At 48.2% G+C, this 10,818-nt stretch overlaps 1 protein-coding gene across 2 annotated transcripts; it reads left to right on the forward strand.

The window, feature by feature from the left end:
• Positions 1-4,787: 4,787 nt before the first annotated feature.
• Positions 4,788-8,671, forward strand: LOC128950648 (placenta-specific gene 8 protein-like). Of its 2 annotated transcripts, XM_054295529.1 has the most exons (5): positions 4,793-5,552; positions 7,155-7,283; positions 7,431-7,555; positions 8,151-8,254; positions 8,520-8,671. In XM_054295529.1, coding segments are annotated over exons 2-5 (345 nt in total). In that variant the 5' UTR covers positions 4,793-5,552; positions 7,155-7,168; the 3' UTR covers positions 8,521-8,671. The 2 variants fall into 2 exon arrangements, with proteins under 2 accessions (XP_054151502.1, XP_054151504.1); XM_054295527.1 differs by lacking the exon at positions 8,520-8,671 and having other exon boundaries at positions 4,788-5,552; positions 8,151-8,258.
• The last annotated feature ends 2,147 nt before the right edge of the window (positions 8,672-10,818 follow it).

Here is a 10,818-nt window from a genome sequence, read left to right on the forward strand (position 1 = left end):
AGAAAAAAAGCAACAACAAAAGAACAGTGTTCATGCCAAGTCCAATGCTTCTAACAATACAGCTGTATTTTTGGGAGTGGAAGTTCCCATCCTAATGCAAAACAAAATCCAAAGCCACCCCTGACTTCTTATGCCTGCAAAACACAATTCCTCTAAATTGCAGAGCTTGTCTGTGACAGGTACAGTAACAAGGAAATACACCTAATACAAAATAAAATAAATAAATAAAATATACCTAATATAAAATAAGTTGCATCAACTGCATAAAGAACAGAACCAAGCCTGTAACAGTTTGTAAGGGCAGTGGGGGAAAGCAGTGGTCTGCCCATTCCACAGGACCTTACTTTTTTCCTGCTCTGATGTCAAAGCATTCACAGAGTTCAGCTCTGAATGTAAAGTATCTCACTTTCTGCAACTCCCTGAAAGGACCTTGTGGCCAGGTGGGAGTTGGCCTCATCTCCCAGGTAAAGTCACAGGAGGAGAGGAAATGGCCTCAAGTTACACCAGGGGAGGTTTAGATTGGATATAAATTCCTTCACTGAAATGGTGGTCACACATAGGAACAGGCAAGTGGTGGAATCACCATCCCTGGAAGTGTTCAAAAGGTGTGAGGCTGTGGGGCTAGGGGACATGGTGCTGAACATGGCAGTGCTGCATTAGTGGCTTGTCTCAATGATCTTAGAGGTATTTTCCAACATAAACGTTTTTCTGTGATTTGATATTGAAGTGGAATAATTCTATCTTCAGGTTATCACGGGTGCTCAGCCTCACAAGCAGCAGCACATACATAACACCAGGGGACTGCTTTGGGGAGAAACTTCAACACTGGTGAAACCACTGTTTGCTGTTCAGTGTTCACTAGAGCACTGTGAAATCACACCACTTAGTAGAAAAACCTGTGTGCATTTTTTGTTGCCTGTCATGCTGCAGCACAGCCAAATATTTGTCAAACAGATTTTCAGCTTCATCAGAGCTTATTTTCCCCAAATTCTGTCATGCTATTAATCACTTTTTCAGGGAATATGTATAAATGGAAATAAAAGTACTTGAGAGGAAAATGGAGGAAAGCACAGACTTATCTACACCATAAGATGCATTATTGTTGTGCTTTTAAGCATTTGCTGGAAGGCACCTTGAATTTATTTGCTAACAGTTTGCATGATCCCTTTTTCCCCTGCACTTCCGCATGCATGACAGCGCCCAGTGGGTGCAGCAAGGCAGTAAAAGAAGGATTTGGCAGACCATGTTTAAGTGTCACTTTGACTGTGTTTGTTAGATAGGGGTGGGAGTTTCCTGCCTCTCTCCTTCTTGGGAGGAAAGCCCAGGGCAGAAAGCCAAGGCCATGAATGCACAAGTGGTCCCTGGAGCTGGTGGGGCTGAGGTTACTCTTGGCTAGGTAAAGGGCAGGCTGAAGGTCTGGTGTGCAGTGCATGCCTCCTTTCCCAGGTGACAGGTGATAAACTTTTGGCTGGTCAGCCCCAAGCAGGACTCTGGCACCTACACAGCTCCTTCCCTTATTGTGGCTTTTTCTGATGAATATGATCTCCACATCAGGACCACTGCTAGCAGCACCTGGGGATGGCTGCTGGTGGTTTTTTTCTCCTGTGCTGGGTAGGATGGGGGAAGTGTTCCCTCAGTCCTCCCCGTGTCTCAGCTCAGCTGTGAGATGCTGTGCTGCCAGGGGACATCTTGGGACATGCACACAGGGAAACCATCCCCATGCGGCAGGGGCAGAGGCAGTGAGTGTTGTTATCTGCTGTCTTTGGGATTTGCTTGAGAAATCAGTGGCAGGAGGGGAAACAAGAGGCAAAAAATTGCCTTCAAGATTTGAGCTGCTCAGTGCTGATTTATTTAGGACATGTTAAGTCAGAAAAATGGAGGTTAAACCGCTGGGGAGCTTCCATCAGAGGTTATAACCTACCCTTCCATTGGGGTGAGCAATGTTGGGTCATGAGACTGTCATAGAGAAGCAAAGCTCTCCTTTGAGGGGCTCTTGCAGTCATGTACATGCAGCAGGTGTGGAGCCATACAGCTTCCCCATCTTGCACATCATCTCTCTGGGTTCAGCTCTCTCTTCTCCCCTTCTCCCATCTGTCTTAAGAAACATCATCATTATTATTAAGTAGTAAAGGCCTTTTTTAATCTACAGTACAATTTATTCTGCTAAATAACATCAATACATTAAAAAAATACATTTTATCTGTCAAACACCATTGCAAAGTGTGTTGGATGTCCTTTTGCTAATACCTTGGTTAATGCTGGATTAACTTCATGATGCATCCTGTGTGGCTGTTCACTTCATGCCTGCTCAGGTGTTAAAGCAAGGACACCACATGTGGCAGACTCAAGGGACAGCAGAAGGGAAGGTCCATCATCCCCTGCATTGCCCTGGAGGAAGCTGTCAGCTTGGGATAAAACTGTCATAGAAAAGGCAAAGAGCACATGTCCAAGATGGAAATTAGCCATGGGCCAGCTTACTCCAGAAAGCCTCTGGAGCTGACCCAAGAGCAGCTGAACTGCTGAGGTTCTCCTGCTTCCCACCATTCTATGGGGATGGGGATGGGGCTGGGTACAGGAAGATCCACGCTTGCACCCTCTGGTAGTTCTGCTTGCGTGCAGGTGCAACTCAGTGAGATTTAGGCAGTTAATGAAGCAGCAGACTACAAAATGTGTAAGTTGGACTGATCTGTTTGTAACAAGGGGATTGACTTGTTGATTTTTACTTTAGTTGTTTTTTACCTTGTGAGCTCCTGAGGTAAAGCTTGATTCCCACAGGGCATTATCCTGTAAGTCTGGGTGACCTGGAGAAAGAGTGGCACCACTGAGAGCATGAAAAGGTAGCAAGCCACAGGAAGCAGAAGCTCAGCTACAAGATGTGTGATGTCTTTCTCACACAAGATGTGTGAAACATCTTGTGACAAACCATTGCTAGCGCTAGCATGCAATTGTAGAGGGATTTGAAACCACTTTTAGGTGTGACCAGCTGTGGCTAAGAGCTGCTGTGAAGCTGGTGGTACCTTTGGCCCTGGCTGGGAGCTCTTCACTGTGTGCTGGACTTTATGTTTCGGTGCCTGTGGCACAGGGGTTCAGGCCCCTTGCCCAGAGGGCACTGCACACTCCCAGCCATAGCATCAATTCCTCTCTGGTCAGTCACCCAAGACTCTCTCCACTGTGTGCAGTGTTCCTGGCATGGCAGACATGAGGGATGTGCAGACATGGGAGCAGCTCTCTGCTTGTACCAACTCCAATGGCTTCAGTGTTGGTGAGATGTGCAACTGACCCTCAGCTATATTTCTAAGGGCTGTGAAAATTTCCCCTTGCACTTTCTCAGCTCCATTCTCCTGCAGCTTTTACCATTGCAGGAACTTCCCTTCTGCCTGAGCCATTTCAAGCTGTGGGAAGAGAGCGAGGTTTGTGGGTAACATGTTCTTCCATTGAAGCTGTGGAGATGTCTAGCAAAAAGGTGAAGTTTCTGATTCAGAAGATACCTTCTCCATTTCTGAAACAGACCTGTCTCTGGAAAGGACTGGTGGGATCAGAGCTTTGGAGAGAGGCCCCCAGGCACCCTCCTGTGCCAGACAGCCCCCCTGACCTGCACACCAATGGGATTCATGGACCCTCTGTGAATGAACACACCTCTTACCACTGAAGACACCTTAGCTTGTGTAAATAGTACAAGGCAGCGTGCTGGGGAAAGAGGCTTTGTTCATTTGTGGTCCTGTTTGAAGCTGCAGGTTGGACTTCTTTTAAGTGGTACAGAGAACAAGCACAAACTTTTACGTGTGAGAGGGCCAAACTGGAACACATAAGTTTCTGCTTGTAGCTGCTCCATAAAATACAGTGGTAGACTGTGTAATCCATACTTTGTCCTTTGCAGAGAAAGCAAAAAGGTATTAAGGAAGATTTTTTCATCTGTGCTCCTGAATCTTCATCAGTATTGCATTTACTGTAGTACATGTTAAATTGGTGAATATTGATTTCAGTGGAATTTTTCCATTGTCTTCTTAGAAATAAAAATGGAATGGCTTGGTTTGGAAGGGACTTTAAATATCATCTAGTTTCAAAACCCATGCTGTGGGCAGGGATGCTTTCCACTAGAGCACGTTACTCAAAGCCCCATCCAACCTGGCCTTGAACACTTCCAGGGATGGGGCATCCACAGCTTTGCTGGGCAACCTATTCCAATGCCTCACCACCCTAACAATGAAGAATTTCTTCATAATACAGACTAAACCTACCCTCCTCCAGTTCAAAGCAACTCCCCCTTGCCCTGTCACTACATGTCCTTGTGAAAAGTCCCTCTCCTGCTCTCTTGTAGCTCCCTTTAGGTAGTGGGAGGTGCTCTGAGGTCTCTCTGGAGCTTTTCCTTCTTACCACCTAGAAAACCTGACTGCATTTCAACTTCCTGTTTCCCTCCTCCCCAGCAGACTCCTGACCATGAGCCTCATCCAGCCAGCTGCTGGGATGTCAGGCATCTCCTCCTCCAGGGAGAATCTGCTGATTCACAACTTTTTGCAAACCTCAGTTTTCATAGCCTATTGCAATGTTCTCACAAAGAACACCAACTGTGTATGAGCCAGCCAGGGAGTGGCCAGGCAGCCCCATTGTAAAAAGCAGGGACAGACACAGTTAAACTTTGGAGCTGCTGGAAGCCAAGGGAAGCATTTCAAGGCACATCTCTCTGTTTTCTCAGCAGCACTACTGGTAAAAGCCTTCCCGTAAAGCACCCGAAGTCCCAGCCTGCTGACAAAGCTGCCATACTGAAGTTTAGCCCAAACTTCTCCTTTCCCTATTCTTCATGAGGACGAGAGAGAAGGGAATCTCAGCATCAGCACTTCCCATGGGATGCATTGAGCTTGACTTGCTCCCGAGAAACACCACCCAGACCCTCTCTGGGATCTCTGCATGCTGTGTGCATCCTGCTGGGAAATAAAAAGTGCTGTCCTAGTGCCACAGATTCTCCACAAAATTTGGAAGTGCATCCAAAACTGTCTTGCATGGGGCATGAGTGGTTACGTATTTGGGGCATGTTAGTGTAGAAACTATAATATTAGTGTCTTATGAAGTGAAATTTATGTGTGTGTGGTAATTGCTCAGTTAATTTTATTGTAGTGGCTGGGCTACATGGCCTGTGACAAGCACTTAAGGAATCAGCCTAATTATTATGGAAAGCCTCCCCATGTAGGATGTGTTTTCTAAGAAATGAAAACCTATATGTCTGTTCTGATAAAAGTACATTATTCAGAACTGCTCTTCCCTGAGTAGCAACATCATGTGGGCAAAGTTAAGGGAATAAGACAATAAGCATGCATACATTTTTTTAAAAAAAGAAATAACTAATCTTGGGAAAAGGAAAAATAAATTACTGTGTTCTGCATTTTTAAAGTCTGTGGCTGTAAGGACAGGGCACAGCTCCTGACCTCCCCCTTCAAGTTACCTCCCACTTGTATGTTTTTTACTACTGGCTGCCAACAACATCTGAGGGAGTTAGTTTAGTTTCATCTTTGCCAGAGCCTCTTTGTGCAGGGAGAGGAGGCAAGGCTGCTCACCAGGTTAGTTCTCTAAAAGCATGGAAATATTACTAACTTGTTAGCCTGGGAAGAGTGTGATAATAGTGTCAAGGTAGGGTTTTTTTTTTCTTTTTTTCTGCTTAGCACAAAACATAAATCAAACTATATGGCAAATCCTACTGGGGGGGGGGGGGGGATGGGATTTAGAAAGCTGTGTGCAAAAGCTGGATTATGGAGAGTTTACCTTTGTTTACTGCTTTCTGATGCTAACACAATTGTATAAATGGGTTGAAGGAATCTGACTGGTACTCAGTACTCTCTGTTTAAACTGAGCTGCCCTGCCAGCAGTTTGGATATTGATGGCTTTTGCTACCTGCTCTCTCTGTGTGCCTGCTTGTCCCTTCAATGGGGTGTGCTGTTGGTGGCAAAAGCAGCTATGCTTCAAACTCTTCATTATTGTTTGCAGCTAGGAGAGGAGAAAATAGGTGAATAATACTTGTGTGGTGGCACTGCTGTTGCCAGGCAGAGGGAAGCTGTGGGTTGGCAGAGGTGTTGCACTTCCCTCTGGGCACACACCTGATACTACCCCCAGCTGCACTCCCGCAGGGCTTGCAGGCTGGTGTGTGCTGCCAGCTGAAGCCATGAGTGGGATTTCTGGAGAAAGAAAGTGCTTATGGAGAAAGAAAGTGCTCCCCCTCCCCCAGCATCACTCCTTCATTTCAGTTTCTATTCTGGCTTCTGAGCTCAGAAGCAATAGGATGAGGAGGAGGAAGAGGAAGAGGAGGAAGAGGCTGACCACCCAGTAGGGTGGGTCTGCCTTTGTCAAACTGCTGTTTCTAAGACATAAAATAAATCCACTCAATTTACAGAAAGGAAGGCACAACAAATGTGAGCAGGCAGTCTATCTTATCTCAGAGAACCTCACCCAAGCCCAAACTTTCTTAGACTTGTTACCTAGAAAAGCTTTGTGCTTTTTTACTTGGCTTGGGAATTAGAAGCAGAAAGAAATTGCTCTTGTTTCTATTCTATTCTATTATCATTATAATCATCATCATTATTATTATTTTAGACCTGAGGTTTACTGATTTTCAAGGTTTACTTGCTTGCTTAACCACATAAAGGCAAGGAGAATGTTTCAGACTTTGGACATTGATTTTCTCTCTTTGTGGCTCCCTACATCAGGAAACTGGAGATACGAGTTTTCTATACTACTCTTTTGTGTGTACCTGGCTTTGTTAAGAGGAAATGAGCCCACAGCTGCTTCCCACATACCCTGTGCCCATGCTGTGTAAAATACACCAAGTCCAACAACTGGAATGCCCAAGTCACTCCCTTTAGCTTGGGTTCACTGCCCAGTTCAGCACAAGGGGAATGAGTCATGCCTAAGCACTAGCAAAGCCTTTATGGAGTGGAGTGGGGAACATGAGTGATGTTATTTTGAAGACTGGATAAAATGGCAGATAATGCAAAAACCTTGAACAGATAGAAATGCAGGCAAGATATGGTTATGCTCTATCCCCTCCAGTGGCAGCTAGGGAGCTGGGCAGAAGGAGGCCTGCTGAAGGGTGGTAGCCACCAGTTTGGTTGGAGGTTCAGACCAAGCACGGGTTTTTCACCGACTCTCCTGTTTCCTGTCTCTTTCAGAAGAGGGCCTGGGAATGGCTGCCCCAACCGTAGTGACGATCCAGCCCCAATTCGGCGCGGCCATGTCCTCTGTCTCCAGGTGCACGTGGCAGACAGGCCTGATGGACTGCTGCTCCGACTGTGGCGTCTGTGAGTGCCTTGGACACGCTTTCCTTGCCCTGCTGCCTCTGTGGTGGTGCCACAGCGCAGCCCGGCAGCCTGGCTCTCCCAGCTGCTCTGGCAGCTCCAGGCCGGCAGGCAGAGCCTCAGCCAGGGCTGTGTTTCTTCCCCTGCCAGGCTGCTGCGGGATGTTCTGCTTCCCCTGCCTGGCATGCCAGGTGGCTGGGGACATGAACGAGTGCTGCCTGTGTGGGACCAGCGTGGCCATGAGGACCCTGTACCGCACCCGATACAACATCCCGGTGAGTGCTGAGCCTGCCCCTCACCCACTGCGGGCCTGAAGGACAGGGCGCCCCAAGGCCCCTCTCTCTGCGCTTGAGGGAGGAATTGCCACTCCCCCTTCTTTTCCCATTCGTATCCATCTCAGCGCTGCTTCTGTCTTGGAGCTTTGATTGAGATAACTGTGGGCTGAATAAAGAATAGGTGAAGCTGGTTACACAGATAAAGATCCATGATCAGGTCTGGGAGAAAGGTGGACAGTGCCTATGTGAGGGTGTTTCTTCCTGCGGGGGAGGTGGTTGCTGCCATCCCAAGGGCAAACCATAGGGTGCCAAGTTCACTTTCCCCACATTGTCTCTTCCTGTGAACGTTTTTTCTTCCCAGTCTGAACGTCAGAAGTCAAAAGATAAGCTGCTATCTGCAGCCTGCACAAAGGGCTCCTTCCTTCCTTTCCGTGGTTCCTGGGGTTTGCCAGCCCAAGGCTTCAGTGTTTTCTACTCAGGATGCTGCAGCCTGCTGAGAAGAAAAGAGTACTTGACCTGGAATGCGATTAACATTTTCTTGGCTGGAACGTGATCTCTGGGAAGCCTCTGTCCCTAACCTGTGTCTCCCTCACAGGGGTCCATTTGCTCTGACTACTGTGTCACCCTGTGGTGCACTGTTTGCTCTGTTTGCCAAATGAAAAGAGACATCAACCGCAGGAGGGAGCTTGGCATATTCTGGTAAGCCAGGGATGGTGGTGCTGGTCCATAAAGCTGCTGTCACACACACGCAGGTCACTTCCCAGAGCCTCTCCTGCCAACATCTTGACACCAGACCAAGTTTGCTGCAGTGGGGAAATGGCCATGGACAGTTGGCCAGAGTGACATGTCCTGAAGCAAAATGTCACTGGGGACCTTGTGCAGGGTGGAGGGAGGAGGAGGGGTGATACACAGAGTGTGGTGAGGCACATCTCAGTCCTGACACTCCTCTCCCATCCTGTTGCAGAGGCTGCCATCCTCGCTGCATCCTTGGAGCTGCTGCAAGCAGGAATCACCACTGCTCTGACTGTTGGGAAATGCACCATGTGGAGCTTGCCTTGACTGCATTTGATTTTCCCTACTTAACTGCAGAAATAAAGTTTTGAATTTGTCTTCCTACCTCTGTGTGTGTCACTCTTGCACCACCTGAGAGCACCAATCCTTCTCCTGCTCCATCCATCTCAGCAGCCCTTGGTGTAGCTGAGATTTCCCTGTGCCTGCTGCAGAGAGAGATTTTCACTAGTATTTTGTTATTGGATCAGCTATTAGAAAGGATATTTAGTACATTGAAGGAGTCAGTGTTGCTCATCCAAGTTTTAAAATTTGGGAAAATGACTACTGCTGCAGGGCAGAGCCAGGTCTTCCTGCAGTCAAGTGACTCCTGCTGTTGGTGAGTGACACTTTCTGAATAGAGAGGCATGGGGTACCTGGCACCAGCTCACCTTGATGTTGAAGAGATATGGACCCTGAGCATGAATTCTTCCACACCTGCAATAAAAAATCTGTCTGGGTTGTAGGTTATCTGTGTCCTCTCTAGGTACAAATAGTGCCAATCTTCCTGCATGGCATTACACTGCCCATCTGTCTGCACTGGGCTGTGAGCCCTGCATTCCCACCCTGAAGGTGGAGGTTGCATCCACCCTCTCTCCATCAATCTCAAGAGAAATGCTAAAGGACTTTTGATCCCTGAAAATATCTCCCAGCTTCATTCTTTAAGGAGAATATGATTTTTTTTTTGTCCCCACTCTACCTTCCCCTTTACCACAAAGCTTTTTATGGGTAAGTAGCGGCTCTGTCCATGCTGAGGGGTGGATGTGTGTGATGGCACTCCCAACTGCTTAAACCCAGATGGCTCAGAGGGATGACCCCTGGCAATGCAGAAAAATGCATTTTTAGCCTGAGGAAGGCCGCCCCTGTGTCAGCCAGTGCAGTTACAGACAGTTCTTGCAGATGCTCGGGTTTGACAAAGGAATGGTGCTGCCCCTCCAACAGCACATGGCTTAGGGCAGCACAGGAGCCTGGGAACAAACTGCCCTCCTTGGAAAACCTCTCCCACCAGGGCTCTGGGCCTGGAGAACAACTGGGTGGGGAGAGGTGAGGGCTGGCAGCAGGAATGCAGCAGGGAAGCTGCCATTGTGCAGAGCTGCACCTAAGCTACCTTTTGCTCTGTTAGTCAGAGGGAGCAGAGGTCACTTGCCAGAGCACATATAAAGCATGAGAACCAGGAAAAGGACACGTCTCTGCTGGGACAAGGACACCTTGGAAAGTACGTGCGGCATGGCTTTGCTTTGGTCTGGTACGGAAACTGCTTGTGGCTGAAGTGGTGATGCTGGGCAAGGGGAAAGGGTGGAAGCAAAGGTGAGGTTTTCTACCTGGAAAGCTGCTTCAGGGTTAACTACAGTGTAGTGGGTGCTGCTGAAGGCATCTTCACAGATGTGGGGAGCAGAGGTGGAGGACAGCAGTTTTTGTGCTGTGTTGCTCACATAGTGCACTGTATTTGTGCACACACAGTGTCCATAGATGCAGCTTTATGACCTTGGCTGTTGGTGAAATGAAGCTGCATGCACCTCAGGATGCTTTTGCCCCCATCAGTCATTCCAGCATGGCTGGTGATGCCATGGGGGTGTGAATTGTGAAATTGTGATACATTTTTTTGTGCTGGGCCTGGCCTATCTCTCAGTAGCTGAGTGTATGGCAGAGGTTTCTCCTTGCTGCTGCCTGCTCTGCACTGCAGCCACCACCTGTGCAGGGATGTGGTGTGCTCGTATCTGGGGAGGGGAAGAAGCCTGACTGGAGGAATCCTGTCCCTAAAATTTCTCTTGCTGCTGCTGCTGCTCCTGTGCACAATTCTCCCTGTGGTCCCTGTGGTCCTGCCTGCTGCTGAACATCCCTGAACATCCCAGCCCCATGGTGGGCTCACCCCTGCACAGCCTGTCCAGGGTCTGTCTCCTCCCCTGCCCCTCCTGGTTCTTCTTAAATCATTGTGTGTAAGGCTTCCTGAAGGGGCTGCTGATTTGGTGTGCTGGGAGGTGTTACATTGGCTGCAGCGGGGATGGGAATCACCTGAGATCTCACAGATGAACAAACAGGGACAGCTGGCCAAGGCAGGGCCAGGAGGTGTCCGGAAAGGGATGATGGATGCAGTGTCCCCTGCTGCACTCACAGGTGTCTCAGGTGGGGACAGCCTAGCCATGCTTCCACTGCCTGCAGAAAGCTGCAAAAACTCAGGAGCAAACCATGTGGAGATTTTTACCAGCTTTCTTCCC

This window comes from Melozone crissalis, unplaced genomic scaffold, assembly GCF_028551555.1.
Source record: "Melozone crissalis strain CALT ecotype California unplaced genomic scaffold, PUWL_Pcris_2 ptg000006l_1, whole genome shotgun sequence".
Classification (NCBI taxonomy): domain Eukaryota; kingdom Metazoa; phylum Chordata; class Aves; order Passeriformes; family Passerellidae; genus Melozone; species Melozone crissalis.